The 22,972-nt window shown below is 32.9% G+C and overlaps 1 protein-coding gene across 1 annotated transcript in view; it reads right to left on the bottom strand.

Annotated features, from left to right (window-relative positions):
- The window catches only part of LOC115878534 (cyclin-dependent kinase 12-like), an 81,886-nt gene that overhangs the window by 33,088 nt on the left and 25,826 nt on the right, over positions 1 to 22,972 (bottom strand). The window contains 8 exon segments of the mRNA XM_030895058.1: positions 1,346 to 1,542; positions 4,311 to 4,480; positions 4,483 to 4,515; positions 8,151 to 8,375; positions 8,455 to 8,567; positions 10,416 to 10,534; positions 16,327 to 16,497; positions 16,554 to 16,719. Coding sequence (XP_030750918.1) covers positions 1,346 to 1,542; positions 4,311 to 4,480; positions 4,483 to 4,515; positions 8,151 to 8,375; positions 8,455 to 8,567; positions 10,416 to 10,534; positions 16,327 to 16,497; positions 16,554 to 16,719 — 1,194 coding nt within the window.

The following is a 22,972-nucleotide window of genomic DNA, read 5'->3' as shown; positions in this document are numbered from 1 at the left end:
TTTGTTCAAAAATGAAAATCAAAATACATTTAAACATATGTTTTATTATTTTATTAACTGTAAAATTTAGCTCCATTAGAAGATCTATAAAAAATAAATTGAAGTGCCAGTGGAACAAAACAGCCAATTCTAGAAAAATTTTCTTACATTTTATGTTTTTTTTTGGTAAACCTTAAAAGATAAATATCTTGAAAAGCATTCCTGGTTTCGAATATGAACCAAAAGTAATGCAGGCATATGTAGGGTAAAGCTTGATTTTCATGCGTCCGTTATCCGTTGATACGATGGTCCGACGACGCACTGATTGGTCATAGCGTTTTCGCGCCACTTTTCATCCGTAAATTTTTTACTCCAGCCCGTCAACCTAGGCCGTCAACCAAAGCCGTCAACAGAGAAAGATCGTACGATAACGGACGTTCTGACACTTTTTTGACAAATTTAATCTAACCTTAATACAAATATAATAGTACAAGAGGTAGCACCGTCGGGAAAACGAGAATTTTAAGTAAGCTGGTTCTTAAGTACATATCTTTTCCTGTGCTCTCCTGACCAAAGTGTGGGCCGTCTGGCTGCCGCGCCGGTAGACTACTGCACATGACACCTGTACAGGGTATCCCATTTTCGTGTGTTTTATGGGATTTCTAGTTTATGAGTAGATACAATGAGGCGATTTTCACACTACTTTGCTACTTTTTTATGAAACTAAATAAGCTGCACATATGTTTGTCCTAGCCTCCTTAGTTCCTGAAATACCGGGCGAATTTGTGATGCGCAGTAGTGCGTCTACCGGCAGCCAGACGGTTTGCACTTTGTTAAGGAGAGCATAGCTAAAGATATATTAAAGAACCAAATTTCTTAAAATTCTCACTCGAAAACGTAGCTCTTAGAATATAAGCAAAATAGCGAAATCGCTATGTACGATGAACGGAGGCATGAAAATGCAATAAATTTAAAAACTGCGTAATTTTCTAACCGATCGAAGTCTTTAAATTCAACCAATAAAATTAATATCGTATTGTCGGACAACGGATGCATGAATATCAAGCTTAAGTGTGGGTAATACTGCGGGCCAAAATTCGATGCCAGTTAAAACTGAAAATTTTAAAATACCAAAATAACATTTTGTCTAACGGGTTTCTTTGTCAACAATCCAGTTGAAATCCAGCCTACTGATATCATAATTTTTAAATGTGTTGTTTCACTGGCAACAGTTCGAGAAATTACCAAGAATAGATATATTATTAGAAATGTTAATGAATATTTCAAACCAATGTTTTAAATTTAAGCACATTTTAATGTATACGATAATGAAATTTAAGAAATGATTATTTAATAATTTACTTACTTATTATTCATTAAAATATTACTGCACTTTATGTCCCTATGAAGAAAGTTCTTCTTGTGGCAATAGTTCAAACCATCCAACAGTTGTTTCATTATACACGCATTGTTCAGTTCGTTAAAATCAACCATGCCAGATTCAAGAAGACCCATTAAGTCGTGATCCATATATTCAAACACAAGGTAAAAGGACCCTTTTTCCTGTAACAAAAAGAAATAAATAATTTAGATAGACTCCTTCAAAAGTTACTTTTATATGCGATATTTAATTGAAGAAAAACTGTAAAATTCCGAGTGGAAAAGCTGCGCCTAACTAACTCCCATGGTAAACACCTCTGGTATTTGTATATTTCCTGTAATACAAATTAGAAATTAAAATATTACAGAACTTCAGCAAAATCTTGGAATGAATTTTAATAAATGTAGTTCTATAATTTAGAGATAAATCGTTTTTATCTTTATTCTATTTTACAACTGTTGCCGATTTCATTAGTTTAATAACTATGATTGATAAAAGAAATACTATTGTTTTTTTAGTTTACACTGTCATCATTGGTGATAGCTTCGTATGTGCGAACGTGGTCCCTAAATAGAGTTATCAGGTTACTCTTTTTGAAATTTGGGACATTTGAAAATATTTTGTGGAAAAATTATTTTACAAAAAAACGGCGTAAAAAACAATTTTTATGCGCTATTTTTATATTGGTCTTCATTTATACATAAAATCAATTCTTCTAATACAAAATATATGTGATATAGAGAAATATCAATTCAATCACAAAAAACACGAAATTGAAAAAAATATCTATTGGTATTTTTTACAATGGTCTTTTTTAAAGTTAGTAGGTATCTTTTTATTGGTTATATATATTATTATAAAATAGAAAACAAATTTCTTGCAGTATAGGCACAGCTTACAGAATAATATAGCTTGGACACTCGCCAATTTTTCCCACGCTCGAATTTAAAACGCCCCACTCCGGCGATGCTTAACTGAATTAAGCGGGCGACAGTCAGCTTCATTCAGTCGATGCATAGCCTCCACCGGTGACGCGTAGGGCCGTATTACGGAAGATTTTAATTCGATTTTTTCTTAAATTTAACCAGAGGTATTTGTTTTTTTTTCGGTTTCTTTGTTTTTTAAATGTTTTTGAGAATGTATATTTATTTAAAGTCAACAATTTAAAAAACGTGTATCTAAATTATGCTCCTAGCACCAGTCGAATAATTTTTTATGTCACGTGTAAAAATGTTTTTAATACGCCTCTTGGCTAACTGAGCTTACGCGGCTATTGGTTGGCGAGAGCCCGCTGCTCTAGTTCTCCTCTTTCGAATCGCAAACTGGAGCGTAAAATGATCAGCGGCATGCTACACCGTCCGAGCTGGTTTTACTTAAGCTGTGGTATAAAAGCAATAAAAATTATATAAGGATTCTTGCCACTTAACTGCTGATATAGAAGTTCGCATTTCCTACGCTGTGTTTAGTCATAATGTGGATCAACCTGTTTCTCACTACCGGTTTCTGGAGCCCTACTCCATCATCAGGTGAGTTTAAAGTAAGATCCACAAAATGACAACCACAGCAAGATAGTTAATTCCGACTTGTCGGAAAGTGTCGGTTAGATATTAAGTCCCGAACGGGAGATAGCGGCCTGTGTCAATGGTAGTACTTTCGTACCACCGAGGCGCAACTATCGATAGTAAAAAGATGGTAAAAGGCATTTTTTTGCAGCCAAACGCCAGTGAGCCACTTTTGAGACGCACCCGGTATTTACCCAAAATATTTACCTACTTACTATTTCTATGAGTAGTCTGTTATTCGAATCAGTTCATAGGATACCCATGGAGGATAAAATCCTTTCAACATTGGAATTTTTAATACAATATTAGATGATATGAAAAATATGTATTCATTTAGATTTCTAAAACGTTTGCAAGTTTCCTTAAAATCTCCCAATTTACCCAATTTTAGCTAATACAGCTGTTTCAATTTAAGATATTAGCCAATTAAAATTCAGTAGTACAGGTTAAGCACAACTGTCATACTTATCCACACAAATATACTATTTAACAAATCTCGATAATTTTTTTTTGTACACAAAAACCTAATTTTGTATAACACAGAAGAGTTTATAGCGTTAGAACTGCTATTTTATGAAGCAAATAGCCAAGTAGTGTATTATCATTTCTCTGACTATATTCAACGCAACTATTACAACCAACACTACCATGGATATTATATTAAACTTTCGATGTACTTAAACAGACGTTAAACGGTAGCCTACTAAAATGCCGTTAAAAAGATATTGTGACGTCGTTCATGCCGGCGGAAAGTAATTTCTAACCTTAAGCATTTTGCAAGAGCACTTGTGGGTCAGTGGCTGAGGCTATCGCTTCGTAAGCGAATGATCCGTGGTTCAAATCTCACGCCGACCAAGACTTTTTTATATATTTTTTTTTGCTTATATCTTATTGCATTGGTTTCACTCTTTTTGGTTGGATTGGTTTAGTTATTTGACAACCCGTCAAATAACTAAACCAATCCAACCAAAAAGAGTGAAACCAAGTTATTTGACAACCCGTCAAATAACTAAACCAATCCAACCAAAAAGAGTGAAACCAATGCAATATAAACCAATGCAAATAACCACGCTAACCAACCGGTTAGCGTGGTTATTTGTGAAGGGTGTTAATTCATTGGTTAGTTGGTTATTTGGTGGGGTTGGTTGATTTTTACTAATTTATATATGTTTTTTATATTTTTTATCACTGTCGAGGTTAGTTGCGTTGGTTAAGTTAGTTATTTGGAGGGGTGGATAGCGTTGATTAGTCCTTATAAAATTCCTATATTTCATAAAGCCGTCAAGTGCGTCACATCAACGACGTCATACCTATTAACGGCATTTTAGTAAGCTACCGTTTAACGGCAGTGTAAAATACAGCCTTAAACTTTCATACTTCTTGCTTACTTTTCGAAAATCCACCGCATCTTGTTTATCGGTGACGATTTCTCGTAGGTTAACTATGTTTTTGTGATTTAGCTGCCTCAGGATTTTAATCTCCCGAACTGCTGTGATAGGAAAGCCTTCTTTCTCATTTTCCAGTCTTACTTTCTTTAGAGCCACTAGTTCGTTGGCGCGTACATCCTAGCTTTATACACTTGGCCGTATGTCCCTAAGACAAAAGATAACAAATAGAATATAAGAAATTATATCACTATACTATAAAAAAAGTTTTATGATTAAGATGACAAATCCTAATAAATGTCGTCAAAACTCTAGCTACAATTTATGTTTTCTAACTTAATAATATAATAATGTGGTAGATTTGCCTCTAACCTTAAATCTTTAACATGCTAACGCCATTTCATAATAATATAATATACCCGCGACTTCGTTCGCGTCGAATTAATCATTTGTAATGGTGATGATAAAGCAAAGCAAGAATTTCCATTAACATACAAACTGGATAAAATTTTCTCACATTTATGTCAGCATGAGAAAAAACAATATGGCGATATTATTATATTTTGGCAGTTACTCAATATGAAAGATAAAATCATTTTCACCCCATTTCACCTCCTTAGAAAAATCCGTTTGCCAAAAATAACCTTTTTACGTCAAAAAGTTTAAGCAGAATCGTGGTTAATCAATTACCCAACTTTTTGGAACACCCTGTATGATTTTTTTAAAAATTTCAAAATATGTAAAAAACAAAGTAAATTATGCGTGTCCAAGCGTTTTCCCGAAAGACTAACCGTTTTTTAAATAACAAATTTTGTAATATTTGAGGGGCGTTTTTACCCTCTTGGAATTTGAGATTCGAGAAACACCTCCTTCTCGAACCTCGAACACCCCACAGTCAATCCGTTTGCCAAAAATCAGCTTTAAACGTCAAACAGTTTAAGCAGAATTGGGATTACTCAATAGTCATATTTTATGAAACACCCTCTATAAATTTTTAAAGAATCTTAAAATATGTAAAACAACAAAATAAAATATACGGTTTAAGAGTTTTTCCGAAAACTCATCGGTTTTTAAATAAAAATATTCTAATATTTGAGGGGTGGTTTCACCCCTTAAATTCGAGTTTCAAAAATCCCTTCTTATCGAACCTCTACAACCTAAAGTCAATCCGTTTTCCAAAAATCAGCTTTTTACGTCAAGCGCTTTAAGCAGGATCGTGGTTAATCAATGACCAGATTTTTCGAAACATTCTGTATACATTTTTAAAAAATCTTAAAGTATGTAAAAAAACAAAATAAAATATACGTGTTTCAGCGTTTTTTCGGAAACTTGACCGTTTTTTAAATAAAAAATATCGTAATATTTGAGGGGTGGTTTCACCCCCTTGGAGCTGGAATTTCGAAAAATCCCTTCTTATCGAACCTCTACACCCTAGAATCAACCTGTATGCCAAAATTGAGCTTCTTACGTTGAGTGGTTTGAGCAGGATCGTGATTAATCAGTGAGTCACTTAAGGATTTTATATATTAGCACAGAATATCTAGCTACGCAACAGAAAAATACTCGAAATGAAAGAGCTAAAATTGCACAAATAAAATACTAGATGGCGCGACAATATCATAATCAGAATATAATTGGAAATTTTGAACTTTCAGTTTTGGAATTATTTTGGATCGACGACACGTCGACGGCCTTGAAGCTCGGCTAAATATGCATAGTTGCATATAGCAAGCTATTGCTAGGATATTCTATTAATTTTAATTGCGTTTTTTAGACGTTGTGAATGCTAAGGCATAGTTTGCCTTAGCTAAATAGTTTGAGATTCAAAAAGATTTTAATTGGCATCCCATTCTTTTTCTGGCGTATAATAATTTCTTTCTATTCTTCTTTTCTTGTCAGACACACTTATATCTGCTTATATTAATTATTCGTTTGGCTTTTAAAATATTTTTTAGTATATTATTACAAAACATATACCTACTCACAAAATACATTTTTAATATACACTACCTTATATTGTTAACTAAGTAAATACCTTTAATTACCTTTAAAATTAATAATATACAGGGCGATAGATAGTGATATTTATTAATGCTGGAGCGTTAGTAATGAAATATAAGTTTAATAATAATGAAAATAATTTATTAAAATGCAGTACAACAGTACCAAACCAAACCAAACAAATTTCTTCTGTTTGCCACGTTATTTATATTACAGGTACAATTAATAGTAATATCATAATCGGCATAAAAGTTGCTGTCACCGACATCGTACAATAAATTAAAATTCGTAAAATAAATTAAAAATATTAATTAAACAAATCTTTATAAAGAAACGCAAGTATACCAAATTTGGACACAATCGAAATCCAGGAAATGATATCATAATATTGTACTATATTATGGTACCACCCGATATGCTTCAAGATACCATAATATTGCAGTCACCGAAGATCCGTAGTATACCAAGTTTAAGCCCAATCCAACGCCAGGAAATAGATACGTAATATGGTACTACATTATGGTACCTCTTAATATGCTTCATGGTACCATAATATTGCAATGTCATCAAACTTACGCAAGTATATATCAGATACGAGCCCAATCGAACGGCAGGAAGTGGTATCATAATGTAGTACTATAGAAGGTACCACTTTATATGCTCCATGGTACCATAATATTACAATGTCACCGAAGATACGTAGTATACCAAGTTTAAGCCCAATTGAACGCCATGTACATACGTAATATGGTACTATATTATGGTACCACTTGATTGGTCCATGGTATCATAATATTGCAATGTCATCAAAAATTCGAAATTATATGTCAAATATGAGCTCAATCGAACGTTAGGAAGTGGTATCATAATATGGTACTATAGAAGGTACCACTTTATATGCATCATACTACCATCATATTACAATGTCACCGAATATACGTAGTATACCAAGTTTAAGCCCAATCGAACGCCATGTATGTAGTGTGGTACTATATTATGGTACCACTTGATATGCTTCATGGTACCATAATATTGCAATGTTATCAAGAATACGCAAGTATATATCAAATATGAGCCCAATCGAACATCAGGAAGTGGTAACATTATATGGTACTATAGAAGGTACCACTATATATGCTCCATGGTACTATAAAATTACAATGTCACCGAAGATACGTAGTATACCAAGTTTAAGCCCTATCGACTGCCATGTATCTAATATGGTACTATATTATGGTATACTATTTCCCATATAAATTTACATACATATAAAATGACAGCGATTTTCATTTCATAGCCATCGCTGACGCCGTTTTTTTCCCGATCATACGGTATAAAGTATGAACACAATTGAACGTCAGGAAGTAGTATCATAATAGTAGAACAATACTTATTATATTGTCGCCGAATTACAATCAAAATTCAGGATTCAATTTACAATCAAACGCCAGGAACTGATTGTAATTCAGCTCGTAAGATTTAACTCCAATTAACATGGCAAGTTAAATACTTAAACGTTTGAAAAAAAGAGCTCTGATCTATTTTAATATGTTTAAATAGCAAATTTGAAGGTAGGCTTTATCAGGAAGTATTACAATATGAATTACACAATGGCAACACTGCACAAAATTCTTTTAAATTTCGTTTGTAGAAAACAGTTTTCTTTTAAATTTATCGCCCTCTATAATGTAGTAGCGAAACTACCGCATCAAAATATCTGATTTGGAGACAGTCTTTAAAAGCCTGTCTCCTTTTGATACCTACAATTTTATACATGTAACGAGGCTTCTGTTGCGTAGCTAGATATTCTGTGATATTAGTATAGATAGATATTGAACTAACCTTCTCCAATTTGTGCGATTACCTCGAACATATCGACACACCTTTCGCCCCAATCTTTGCCACTCATTTGGAAATTCCTCGAATTACGACGTTTCAATATTCTCGGCCGTTTTACTAGTTTTGGTTTCGCTAGAGGTTTGGGCTTGTCTATAACTTTAGTGTTGTTCCTAGGAGGCGTTGTAGGTATGTCGTCATCACCACTAAGTTCTTCTGTTCCCGGTATAACTAAAAACAAATATTTAATATGTAAATAGTGTCAATATTCATTAAATTTTCGTAGACATGTTTATTTTCAATCGCTTACCTGGTGGCATTGGCAAATCCTTTATACTTTTTCTGGTATTCAATGGTGGCGTTTTTGGTTTAGGAGGTGGCGGCGTTGGGGATCTACTAGGTGGCGATTCTATGGCTTCCAACCTAAATATTTTTTCATAAATACATTTTTGATATTATCGATCATTACTGTCAAAAATACCAGTTGACTGAATGGTGTAACAAAGGTTCTTTAACATGGATGTAATATCAAGTTAAAATGATTATTAATCATTGGGATCACCAATTTTTTAAAGTTCGTCCACCTATACACCATCGTGTATATTTACTTTGTTTTAAAATTCAGTTAACACAAAGATAAAAAAAATATCATACGATCGAAAAAAAAACGGCGTCAAAGACGGCTCGGGAATGACAATCGATGATAATTTTGGCGAGGTCAATCACTAGATGTTATTTACTTGGCTTTCACTCCTCTTTATTTTCTAATTGCGTTTACTGCCAGTTGGTTTTAAGAATTGTGTAATTTATTTTTATATCGAGTAAAAACGATTTTTAAATAGTGTAGTTTAAAATTTGAGAAAAGATATTTTTTTTGAAATAGATTTGTGTGTGTCTGGAAATGTTTTGATATGTTTTATGTCAATTTTTAGTAAATGACATCTAGAGATTGACCACGTCAACATTATCATCGATTGTCTTTCCCCAGCCGTCTAAACAGCAGCAATGGAGGTCATCCTAGACCTACAACCACTGCACATTGTCGTCGGTAGTTACGCCAATGCGACAGCGGTTAGAATGGTCATTGAGGGAAACAATACTGGGAGAATTTTCAGGTCAGGGGCTTGGAACACATGACATATCAAGAATTTACAACTATGAGAAACACCTCACTGTAGTATCCAGCAATAAAAAAGATTGGGAGAGAAAACATTTGTTCAGCATGTGAAGACCATGCTATAATTTGGTATACTGATGCTTCCAAAACCAAAGCATGGATAGGAGTATTTAGGCCGAAAACTAAATATGTTGGACCAATGGGCACCTACCCCAGCAACCTTCAGGCACGAATCTACGCTATCGAAACATGGGTACAATTTATCTTAGATAGGAACCATCGAAAACAGGAAATAACCATCTTATCCGCTAATCAAGCAGCACTAAAAACCATTAATTCGAAATTGGTCAAAGAATGCCTAGAGAAGTATAATAATAATACCTGATTAAATTAGGCAAAGAAAATAAAGTCCTCCTACTCTGGGTGCCCACTCATCAAAGGATAGAAGGCAATGAAAAAACAAACGATTTGCCAGAGAAGGAGACAAACACTCCACTAAATGGACCAGAACTGTTTTGCGTCCCAAGCCAACTTAAAGCGGATCTGAAGAACCTGGAAGACTTCATCCGAAACTGGGAATATCGAACCGAACCTGGAACCTGGAACGGTTTAAAACACTCGAAAAAGTTCCTCAGAACTTACGACCGAGAAAAATCAAAGATTTTCCTTTATTTACGGGGTTTCTAACAGGACTGACAATTGAAGCTGAGAAACAACGGCGAATGCAGATTCTGTGGGAAAAATGGGCAAACACCAGAACACCTTATCACTGAGTGCACCTAGACAACAACTGTTATGCCATAAACTTTAGTATGGCTGATGTTGAAGATAGAGAGCTGGCCTCTGTGGAGCCGTCTCAGATACTGACTTTTGTCAAAGCCCTGAGACTGTATGATGATATAACTCAAGAAAGGGGAACAAGACACAATAGATCTGTAAGGTCGCGGTGTGATTAACCCCTCTCCTAAACATTCTACATAATACTACCCTATCTTTGTTCTAGAAGGTTACGTTAATTCAAGGTCTAATGTTTTCTTTTGTTTTATCAATAGGCAACAACTATTACAAAATCCTCAATAGTTGACTACTAAGAGCATCAATAGTGAAAGCTAATTAAATTGAGTGTTCTAATGTTAATATTGAAATAAACTTACTCTGTTTGGTCCATTCCAGGTGGCATAGGCAGATTGGTAACACTCTTTGGCTTAGGTTTAATAACATCGTTTGCTTTTATTGGAGTATTATTAATAATGGCTGGTTTTTGGCTCAGAATTTATAACTGATGCAGGCGGTGGCACAGTTATTGCTTCTTGATTTGACTGAAAATATATTATTAGGTATTAATATAAATGTATTATCAGCTGGATGAGATTTTAAATGAATAATAATTAATTCAACTGCGTCAATAATATGCATTTACGGTAATCGCAAAACATTTTCCGATGCACGTCATGAGTCATGTCGAAATTGATACTAAAGCCTATAAACCTGCTAAATGAAATTTTGGCAAAAATGTTTAAATTTGTTGTATAATTTAAGATACCAAGCAGCTCTTCGTTTTACTTTATAGAACAAATTATTGTAAGAGATATTTGACTTTTCGAACTATCAAGTGACCATAAAAAGTTTCCAGGGAGTTTCCTATTCCGAATCTTGATTATGTGGTATGTACATAGGTTCAATGTACAGAATAAATATTGGTCCAAGATTTGCAAAACATAATAGAAAAATATAAGTAAATTATGTTGGACCATTATTGAAAAAATACATTATGTCTATAAATATAGTAAATATAGGATAAATATTAAATACCCATATTGGATCAATATTGATATTTAACAAAGGATAAATATATGAATGCTATATTTTACCATTAAAAAAAAATCTCGCCTTTTCTTTATTGGGCCAATATGTAAATATATTATTTTACCAATGTTGGTGTGCTACTGGGGTAGCTTCACTGATAAACTATTTTGAACGAGAACGTGACAATAAAGGTGTTTTATTACCCTTGACTGCAGTCAGAGAAGTAAGTGTGATCGGTAAGTACAATATACCACTTCAAAATTATTTCTACGTTAGTTTTTAGTAAAATCTGTGAATATTAGTTTCTGCATTGAATGGTACCCTCTTACTTGTTATTACCACTTGTGGTGTTATAAGTCGTACATCAATAAATAAATAATCCATAATAACGCTTAGAATAATCTTCATAATGGACTAGTTTTTGCCAATATGTAATAAGTAAAGCTATAAGACAAATAAATCAATTAATTAAAAAATATTAATTATTAAATTTAAAAAAAAATTGGCGCCGGGAGGCACATATAGCCGCCCATACTAAAATATGTTAATAAAAAGTTGGTAGCCAGTTCTTTCAGTTTCAAAGTAAAGGAATTTTTCCAATTTTTTTTTATCTCAAAAACTGCGACTTTCACTGATTTTGATGCTATTACAAATTTTGTTGCAAATATTATTCTTAATCTTAAATTGAAAACCGCGTTTCGCTAGCTATTGCAATTTTGGGGTTACAATTTTTTAAAATTTTTAACTCCCTCCCATACTCCCTTATCAACCCCCCACCCCCACCTTTTTTTTTTGCCGATCTTAATAGCCTACCATACCTGGTATAGTCGGCTAATAAAACGTAAAAATCTTTAAAAATGATATAATAAATATATTGTTTCCCAATTAGGAAGTTTCCTTAGGTCGAAAATCGTGTGGAGTTCCATGTCATTTAGTAGTCTATTCATTAACTTGATGAAAGTCGAAATAAAAAATCGGTAAAAAAACTTTTAAGTTAAACGGTTTTATCTTATGTGCACTGAAAACTAGAAAATAATAATAACAATTAGGTCTTTTGAACTTCTAGTTCAGAAATATTTTAGTACTAGGCAGAATAGCTTTTAGGAATATTAGACTAAAATATAAAAAATCGATAAAAAAACTTTTAAGTTAAACGGTTTTATCTTATGTGCACTGAAAACTAGAAAATAATAATAACAATTAGGTATTTTGAACTTCTAGTTCAGAAATATTTTAGTACTAGGAAGAATAGCTATTAGGCATATTAGAGTAAAATAAAAACGTGGGGCCCCTCTGAAATCCTACCTATGGCGAAGCATATCTTTATACTTTGGTAGATCATGAGCTCGGCGTTCGCTGGTGAAGCCGCCACGGCTGGTTATTGATTGTCAAAATCTCCAGTTACGATTATAGTAAGTCGATGCAATCCACACTTAGTATAGAAGAAAGTATTACAGCAATAGTTAATGGGCCCCACGTTGTTATTTTAGTCTAATATGCCTAAAAGCTATTCTGCCTAGTACTAAAATATTTCTGAACTAGAAGTTCAAAATACCTAATTGTTATTATTATTTTCTAGTTTTCAGTGCACATAAAATAACTTAAACCGTTTAACTTAAAAATATGTTTTTCTACCGATTTTTTATTTTCTAGTTTTTAGTATTTAACGGAAATGCCTACCGAATATTCCTCATTCTATTTAAGTCATTTAGTGCATCATTATTACACGGTTTTTTACCTGATAATTTATTACAATCTAATTCCTCAATACATAGCCCTTCCAGAGACTTGACTCGACTTAGAGCCACGTATGCTTGCCCTTCCTCAAACAATTTTGAGCCCAAATACACTACTGCATGGTCGACTGTGCTGCCCTGCATTTTATGGACGGTGGATGCCCATGACAAAATTAAGGGTAACATCCTTCTTTCAGCCGTACCATAATTGAATTTTGCTGGAAACTGTATGGCTTTCGGGTGTATAACGTGTATGCCGTCTCTGCCAAAGTCAATCCAAACTGATGGTACATCTGTTTCGTACATTTGGGTTCCACGGAACTGAGGCCAAACAATTTCTGTAATGTGGCCTATAGCACCATTTACCAATCCTTTTGTAACGTCAATGTTGGACCGCAACATTTTCACAAATTCATCACCTATTTTTTTTATCTGTCCTTCTAACGTCACACAATCTTGGACACAACTGTTCTGGCCACGACTATTCATGCCCTCACCTAATACGCCATTTTGTAACGACGTCCATCTTGGATTTTAAATTTTGTCATAATCACAGTATTCTACTAGTGTAGCCCTTTCATTTGATACCCATATTGAGGGGGTTGTGGAAAAATATGAAATCCGCCATTTTGTACCGGCGGCCATCTTAGATTTACAATGTTATTGATATTACTATATTGTATTGTCATCGGAACTAAAGGTGTGAACCAAACTTCAGATCAATCTGACAACAGGAAGGTACTTAAATTTCAATTTCTAATTTTGACCCAAACAAATAAATAAATACCGTACGGGTCGAGCTAAATAAAACCGTTTAAAAAATCAACTCAATATCTCCAAAAATAGCGGAAATATTCAATTTCTTATTCGGCGAACGGTCGTGAGCTGCCAGACTATCGTGTAACTTGTAAATTTAATCTACTACCTATGTTGCCATATTATCAAGAAATTATTTTTTTTAAATAAAAACTAAAAAAATTGCAATAAGTTCCAAAAATATTTTCAAAAAATTCCTAATTTTCAAAAAAAATTATTTAGAAAAAAACCTCATAGGCGTGTTTCTGGGGTTGAACTATACTAGAAGTTAAGTTAAAATACTTGCACGTATTTCTGGGACACCCTGTATATGGGTACATAGTAGCGCCGCGCCGCCTCGCGCTTATAACCTTGAAAAATTAAAGCGTGTTATCAAATCGGCTAGTTCACAGTGAAAGCAGGTAGGCGCCGTCAACCAGCGTTCATCGGCGTTCTCGCTTTTACCGGAACGAACATTTATTTATTTCTGCTTTTGCACGCGCCGACGGCGCACAGAGGGTATTAAGAACTAAAAGTTGGCCAAAATTATGTTTTAAGATTTTTTTTTGCTTTTTGCTAGTAATATTAATTATTAGAGGAGAGGGTGCTAATATGGAACCCCATTTTGTTTTTCCTACACAATATTTTTTCCTCTGCTCTGAAACCCTTTCCACCGATCAAATAGGGCCATTCTGTGCAAAACTAAGCAATTGGATGAGGATGCTAGAACAAGAAAGTAGTTTGTATATTATAGACGATATTTGAGCGAGGATGGGTGTTATAGGGTAAAGACTATTCCCTTTAAGAATCTATTTAAATCAATGTTTTTTTTGGCAGTGGCAAATATTGGCAAGATTTTTGTTAATATTCCAAAGCTGGAGACTTTAAGCATTGAACGGATACTAATTTCCATGCGGAATATTGCCGAATAGTCTTACACCTTATAAAAATGCCTCTGATTTTTTAAATATAAAACATAAATAGAATAGAAGGAAACGTTTCAAAATAAAAATATGGCATAAAACATTGCTTTGCAAGACTTGCCAGCTGGCTCTGTGTCCATCATGACAGTTATTATAAACAATTTGCAAAAAAAGCACTAGAAACAATTCCACTATTTTATAATCTTAGAAATATTCAGAATACACTCAAGATAATTCATACTTATAATTGAAATATATTATTTATTTGATAGTCAACTTACGACTTAAAAAAAGCTAATAAACGTGCTTACATTTAGTTCTTATAGATTTGTATTCAGTTAAGATAAAAAATGAAAATAAAAAAATATCACTTTTGGCCAGGTTTATAGACCAAATACCCCTATGTGCGGCGCCGGCGCGGCGAGTGCGGCGTTTGAATATGGTTTGGTTAGGTTAGGTTAGTTAATCAGGTAAATTTCCTCTTAATTAACTACTTCCGAACCCTGCTCGCATCTCCGAAAAAGCCATATAACAATATACGTGATGCATATACGCAAAGTTACGTATCACGTGTATTGTTATATGGCTGTTTCGGAGATGCGAGATGTGAGCGATATTTGAAGATGCCAGTGATCAAGAATAGGTACCCAGAGACGGCGCTGGTTGCCGGAAAGCAAAAACCTGCCTCAATTATGTTCGTACCCTAAAGTTGATATTGACATGATTATAGATTGTTTACGAGTAATCCATGTTACAATAGTGCAGAAATTCGTGGCGCAAAACTTTTAAAGCAACGTAGAATGTCATATTCTATCGAAATAAGTAGAAATATATCGGGTGTCCCATTTAAAATAAGAAAGTCGAGGCCATTTCCGGTTGAACCAGAAGTGATAACAAAAAACTGAATATGTCAAACAATCCATCTTTATGCAATATACCTATGTACCAAAGTTTGTTTTTTTATTTTTATGAATAAAAAAGTTACAAGGGGGAACCACAACCCAGAAACACCCGGTATACTAATTCCTACAAACAGTCCCAGCTACTGATTAAAAAATTTAATTATTTTATTAATTATTTGTTATTAAAAAATAATAACAAAAAATAATCTATTCTAAAAAAAACAGTAACAAGTACCTTCCTTCAAAAATGACATTGTTTAAAAGGTAGCCTCTATGAAGGGTGGTAAAAAATGACTCAAAAATACACTTGCGTTTGGTAACTAGAATTATACCCTTTTAGAGGTTAGGGACGCCGAACCGCGTCTTCCTCGTGCATTAATCCGATGCCGGTAACTAGGCCAGTATATTAACAAAAATCGAATAATACCACATAATACGTATTACGTAATACGGATGATTCATCCGAATATTTTTTTATTGCGATTCCGTATCATCCGAATATCAAAATCATCCGAATATTCACAACACTACGACAATACAAACTGGACGAAATGAAAGTCGACGATCCCGGGCGATCATTCACGGTCGAACGCTTCGTACGGTGTCGCGTGACGTCACAGCCATTTCCGCGATACGAACAGGAATCCTGAACTTTGCGAGGTCATAACTTTCTTATTTATGAAGATAATTAAAAAAAAATCACTGTTACTTTTATAATTTTTGGGACTATTTGTATAGTGAAAATGAAAAAATAGGAAACTTCCTAATTTTACATTAAGATTCGTCCCATAAATCCATCACAATCTGGCAGCGCTGTCGCCATCGCTTGTCACTCAAAGTTGATCACGTACATAGGAAATTGTTTTGCGATTACCGTATTTATTTTCTTTTTATGAAACTTACCTGTAAATTGTTGTTAGGAATTGGCGGTTCACTAGGCTGTGTTGCTTCAACAGGTTTCGAATCTGGTATAGGTATGTCATCAATATCCATTGGTATTGATGCCGCGTTTGACGGTGCCTCGGCAACTTTACCATCCACATCGTCCTGTATCGTTATAACCTCTTGTTTATTCTAAGAAAATAGCGTAAATTTTAAAAGTGGCTAAAAAATTACAATTTTTTATTTACATTTTCATAATCCCTTTCCGATCTCAGGCTTTGTTCTAACCGTTTCAGTTCTTGCTCTCTCTTATGTCGATCTTTAACTAATTCTGCAAACAGACTAGTATCTGTTATTTTATTCGTTAGTTGTGATGGTTTGATAGAGCGGGGCGAAGGGCTTCTATGCCTATGCCTAAAAACCAGTAATATTATTTTTATACATAAGTAAATACAAACACATTATACTGTTTATACAGGGTGACCCACTGTTCCAAAAATGTTCTGTTATACACAGAATTCCTTGTGCAGTACATTTTAAAATTACTTTCAGTGTTACAGATGAAGTCTGCACCACTTGGATTTTTTTACTAATTTATTTAGGTGAAATTTGACTTTGGCATTAGTTTTTGCTTTAAAATAATATCACACTAAATTAATTAATAATTTTGAAAGAAAACATAAATTTAGATGTCAAAAACTGATTGAAATGGTGCAAAATATGAATAACTCCTATATATACCGGGTGCATGTCAAAAGTGGCTCACCCCTATAACTTTTTTTATTTTTTTCAAATAAGACAACGAGATTTGGTATGTTAGTATATGACATAAATTGGGATTGATTGACATATTCAATTGTTTTCGGCCACTTCCGGTTTCACCGGAAATAGCTACAACTTTTGATTTTTAAATGGCACCCTCGGTATTTTTTACTTTATTCGATAGAAAATGACACTCTGAATAGAATGACATATCACATGTCAATTTTTGACATTTTAGCATATGGTTTATTTGAAATTGTAACATGCGGTTCATAACGACAATTTGACTCGAAATACCAAGTATGTGGTATTAAATTATTCGTAAAAAAATGCTTTTTCGAAATATGCTAATGAGCCACCCTCGTTCCATTTGAAAAAATTGAGATATGATCAAAAATACGATTTGGGCATCGTTTAACCGGTCAGGACAAGAAACTAAAAACATTAGACGATCAAATCTATTTTTCCAAGGCTCCTTGATTAAAAATTAGTGTTTTTAACACAGCCATGGCACTCTAGATTGATATTTAAAATACAATTTGTTTTTGAGCAAATATGTCAAAAGTTGACATATGATACGTCATTCTATTTAGAATGTAATTTTCTATCAAATAAAGTAAAAAAAAATACCGAGGGTGCCATTTAAAAATCAAAAGTTGTAGTAATTTCCGGTGAAACAGGAAGTGACACAAAACAATTGAATAAGTCAATCAATCCTAATTTATGTCATATACTAACAGACCAAATCTCATTTTTTTATCTAAAAAAATAAAAAAGTTATAGTGGTAAGCCACTTTTGAGACGCACCCGGTATATTGAAATGATATCGTTCTTCTATAAGTTTTCTCTTTAATAATTACTCAACTTCAGTTTAAGATAGTTAAAAAATATTTTTTTTATTTAGCTGACTGAAAATTGGTATACCTATGTAAAATTAAGCGACAACTTTTTAAAAATTTGGCTAATAAAAACATTTTTAGCCATTTATTACATTAAATGTCGAATATGTCAAATACCCAGAGCGACAGCTTACATTTTATTAAATACAAAAGCCAAAGTAATAAGATTCTAAGTCATGACTAGTCTACTCTAAGGCTTTGGCTTTTGTATTTATAGACCAGGGCCCGTATTCTGTAACTTTGAAAACGCTAAGCGCTTTTAGACGCTCAGCGTATATGACGTTAATTTTCGCTGAGCGCGCTCTTAATTAACGACTTCGGTATTCTCGTCTGACGCGCTTAGCGTCTTTACGGATTGCGCTGAGCGCTTTAAAAACGGTTGCCTTAAAGGATCGTTTTGCTTGTCGAACTGTCACACAGTGCTTCGTCCCATGGACAAAAATCGAAAAAGAAAGTTAAAATTTACTAATATCTGAATATGTAATTATATACTTATAGCAATGTTCAACCATCCTGTATATTATTTTTCATAAACAGCGTTTTTTGTTAGCAAATATTTTCACTAAAAATAAATTTTGCGATCATTATCTTATCAGTGAAAAGAATAACATTCATAGTAGTTCTGTATATTATGGAGTTAAACGGTACGTACTTAATTGAAAGCCACTATGGATATTGTTAAACAAGGAATGAACTTTAAATTTATTTCTAAACAAGTTCGTGATTGTTTAGTTTTTATTTTTTAAGATGATTCTTAAATGGGTATAAAAATTTTACGTTTTCAAACTTCAAAAAGGCATTTAAAAAAAACATATCAAAACATATCGTATTTATTGAATATTTGTGTTGTCATATTCATACACTTTTAATTTTTGTATAGTTCACCTGCATCTGCTTGCGACGAACTTTATTTTATAATACTTTTCAGATGGAGTAAAATTGATAAGCAATGCCGATCTGGTTAATATTTGGCTTGATCATAAGGACAAGAACTCAAAATTATTTGTATTTCAAAAAATGTGTTCGTTATTAGATATTGATGAACCTTCCAGTCAAATGAGACACCACTTGTGCCTGAAAAAACCCACTATATTGGAGCGAAACGTCGCATAAAAATTTTCCAACTTTCAATTTATTATAAAACCTCATACCCAAGAAAATGAAAAAATAATATATGGATACGGTCTATTAAAGAGATAACTATTAATTTCCGAACCCCTCATACCAGCAAGAAGAACAGTAATAACGCGAAAAATTAACTTATTAGAAAATGATGTACAGAAATATCTTATATGTGAGGATACTTCATCTACCTGTGATTTGGATACTATAAATTTGGAAGATTCTGTCAGCAGTGATTCTTCTGAATCAGAGTAGTTACGATCTATGCATTTTGTTGTCCTAAAGTAAATTTATAGTATCTTAAGTTTTTTTTAATTAAATATAACATTAATGTTTCTTTTTCATTAAAGAAAAACACTTTTATTTTATATTAGGCTTATATTGTAGGAACAGCTCCAACGTTTTTATTATTTATAAGATTTTTTTCATAAACGTGGGACTAGAACATCATTTAGTACAATGAGAGTACTCATCATTTGTGTCAAATAAACATAGTTTGAATAAATTGCCTACTATAAAAGAGAAGTTTTGCATTTTTGTCCTCTAGAGCTATATGTTCGAAGCACTGTGTGTCAGTGAAAATAGAAAAAATGTGATATTGTGCGTTATCTTGCTCTTTAGTGAAAATTACTACTTCTATAAATTCTTCAATAAATAATTGATAACTTACGACTTGGCACCTATAAATATTGTTCAAAACATCGAAAATGCTGAGAAGAGTCTTCAACACTTCCTTCGTATAATAAGAATAATGATATATCCATAGAAAAATAGCTTGACATAATACCCCAGTGCAGTTATGACATTTACCATGTTGAAATTGCAAAATTTTTTAGAAAGCTGCGACTATTGAAAATACTTAGCATTAGTAACCCTTATTAAAATACTAAAAGTCCCCATTTCTCCGGTGTGTGCGTCATCAAAAAAAATCGGCCGCCATCTTCAATTTTTGTACTTTTTGGGAAAAAATGTAAATAACTCGAAAACGGTGCGTTATAGCGAAAAACTTCAAGAGGTAAAAATTAAAGAGAATAAAAAACTCTATCAATAAAAAATAGTTTATTATCCTAACGCAGTGACGTACAAAATTTTTTTGAAAATCGAGCAATTTTTAAAAGGAATCACCGAAATGCAAATTACTAATTTTTTAAGCTTATTAACAAATAACATGGATATTTAGCATTAATTCAACTAAAATACAATCCTTGTGACATTTTCAAGAAATATTTATTGGTGGTTTAATAATGTTTCAAAATTAACAAAAATTGTAAAAGCTATTCTTTACTAAATACATGTGTACTAATATTGTACGAAAGCAGCCTCCACCTTGTCCCGGTCGGGGCTATTTGCACTTAAACCAAGGTCATTTTGTTACCATTTTGTAAACAACTTGTTTTTAAAAATACAGTGACAGTTTGAAAAATTAGGCTACAGATACTGATTTGTTAGTTTTATTACTGCATTATCGGACAAAAAATTCTATTTTTATGCTTCGGCCTGGAAAATGGTTCAAACCTCACAGAGTAACTGACATCGGTAATATGCAGAACAAGATTGGTGACATGAAGCATTCACTCTTATTTGCACATGCTATATGAGGATGTGATACAACCTCGTGCTTGTTTAAAAAAGGTAAACTGGCGACTTTCAAAATGTTGCAAAAAGATCCTCATCTGCGACAAATTACATCCATTTTTTTAGATCCTGCAGCACAAAAATCTGAGCTAGTCGAAGCTGGAAATACATTCTTATTTTTATTATATGGTCGACATAGGCTAGCAAAAGATTTAGATCAGGTGAGGTATTATAAATATAAAACCCTTACATCTAGTCAGGTACTTAGTAAAAATTTTGATTTAGCTACCTTACCTCCAACAACTAACGCAGCTGAAAATCATTATTATATATCATTTACAAATGTAGTATTGGCTAAATAACGGAGAAGAGGCAATAGAATGGGGATGGACTAAAAAACAGATACCTTAGTTCCAAAAACAACGTCAAACGCAGTGGCACCAGAATTTGTATTGAAAATGATTTACTGTAATTGCAAATCTGGATGTAATAAACTATGTACATGTTTAAAATCTAATATGCCATGTTCAAGCTTGTGTGGTAACTGTAATGGTATTTCTTGCGACAACAAATAAATCTCGGTCGATGAAGAACAAATCGAATAAAATTGTAAACTTCATTTTCTTTTCTAGAGATGACAGTTTGAAAAGTTAGATTACAAGTTGGTAACACATTTTTATTAAAATGGTCATAATTTGAATTATTGTTATTCGATTTGTAGGGGTATGTTTATAATGTATTTATCATAATGAAAAAGTGTTAAGATCGTAGATGATATTTATGTCAAAAAGACATTCGCAAGTACTTAACATTTTATTTTTTTCTTCCAACCTGTAGCCTAATTTGTCAAACTGTCACTGTATGTATTTTTAAAAACAAGTTGTTTACAAAATGGTAACAAAGAGACCTTGGTTTAAGTGCAAATAGCCCCGACCGGGACAAGGAGGAGGGTGCTTTCGTACAATATTAGTACACATGTATTTAGTAAAGAATAGCTTTTACAATTTTTGTTAATTTTGAAATATTATTAAACCACCAATAAATATTTCTTGAAAATGTCACAAGGATTGTATTTTAGTTGAATTAATGCTAAATATCCATGTTATTTGTTAATAAGCTTAAAAAATTAGTAATTTGCATTTCGGTGATTCCTTTTAAGAATTGCTCGATTTTCAAAAAAAATTTGTACGTCACTGCGTTAGGATAATAAACTATTTTTTATTGATTCTAATAGAGTTTTTTATTCTCTTTAATTTTTATATCTTGGAGTTTTTCGCTATAACGCACGGTTTTCGAGTTATTAACATTTTTTCCCAAAAAGTACCAAAACTCAAGATGGCGGCCGATTTTTTTTGATGACGCACACACCGGACAAATGGGGACTGTTAGTATGTTAATAAGGGTTACTAATGCTAACTATTTTCAAAGGTCGCAGCTTTCTAAAATTTTTTGCAAATTCAAAATTATTTGCACTGGCCTATAACTCAACAATAGGTTATGAAATTCACGTAACATTGACATTTTTCATTGTTACATCCGTCAGTTATCAACTTTTGACTATTAGCTACTTAGAAATTGTGATGTTGCCAATATGTGCTCAACGCGTACCCAGAACACGATTCGCATGGCAACGAGAATACCAAAATCGAATGCTTTGCGTTTCGCTGATCGAATACTTGCGCCCACCGCTTTGAAAGCGTAACGTTTTTATGTCAAAGTTACAGAATACGGGCCCAGGTTTCTTTGGGATTAATGGACTCCTTTTTTAAATTACATTTTATTATGCCAATTTTAATCTAATTCAGAAAACTAAAGCTGCCCTAATTCAACCATCACACATATACAGGGTGTCTCAGGCTGAGCGTGCATTACTTTCTAGTGAAGTTTCTAGAGAACTACAATATCTAGATCGGAGATTTTTTGCACATCTTTATTTCACAACGAGATCTATTGATTAAAAATATTTTCACTATAAAAGGAAATACCGGAAGTTGACAACAGCTTTTTTATTTTAAATGGGTACCCCCATTTTTTATTACATATTTGAATTATCTGTAAAATTTTATAAATGTTTATATGAAACATTCTATACCTAACATTAACCGTTTTTGAGAATCTTTTTAAATTGTTTGAATATCATATAATATTGGCCATAGCTGTCATGGAATTGAGAGATTAAAAAATTATCATAAATCGTTTTTTTCAAATAGAAACTTTTTTTAGTTCACTAGTGAAAAGGTTTTTTAATTCGTTACTTTTTGATTATACATGTCCCAATACCTAAAATAAATCGTTTACGAGTTTTTTTA

This window comes from Sitophilus oryzae, unplaced genomic scaffold (assembly GCF_002938485.1).
Source record: "Sitophilus oryzae breed Bouriz unplaced genomic scaffold, Soryzae_2.0 scaffold_1517_pilon_pilon, whole genome shotgun sequence".
In the NCBI taxonomy this organism is placed as follows: domain Eukaryota; kingdom Metazoa; phylum Arthropoda; class Insecta; order Coleoptera; family Curculionidae; genus Sitophilus; species Sitophilus oryzae.
This window is presented reverse-complemented; position numbering and strand designations above follow the sequence as displayed.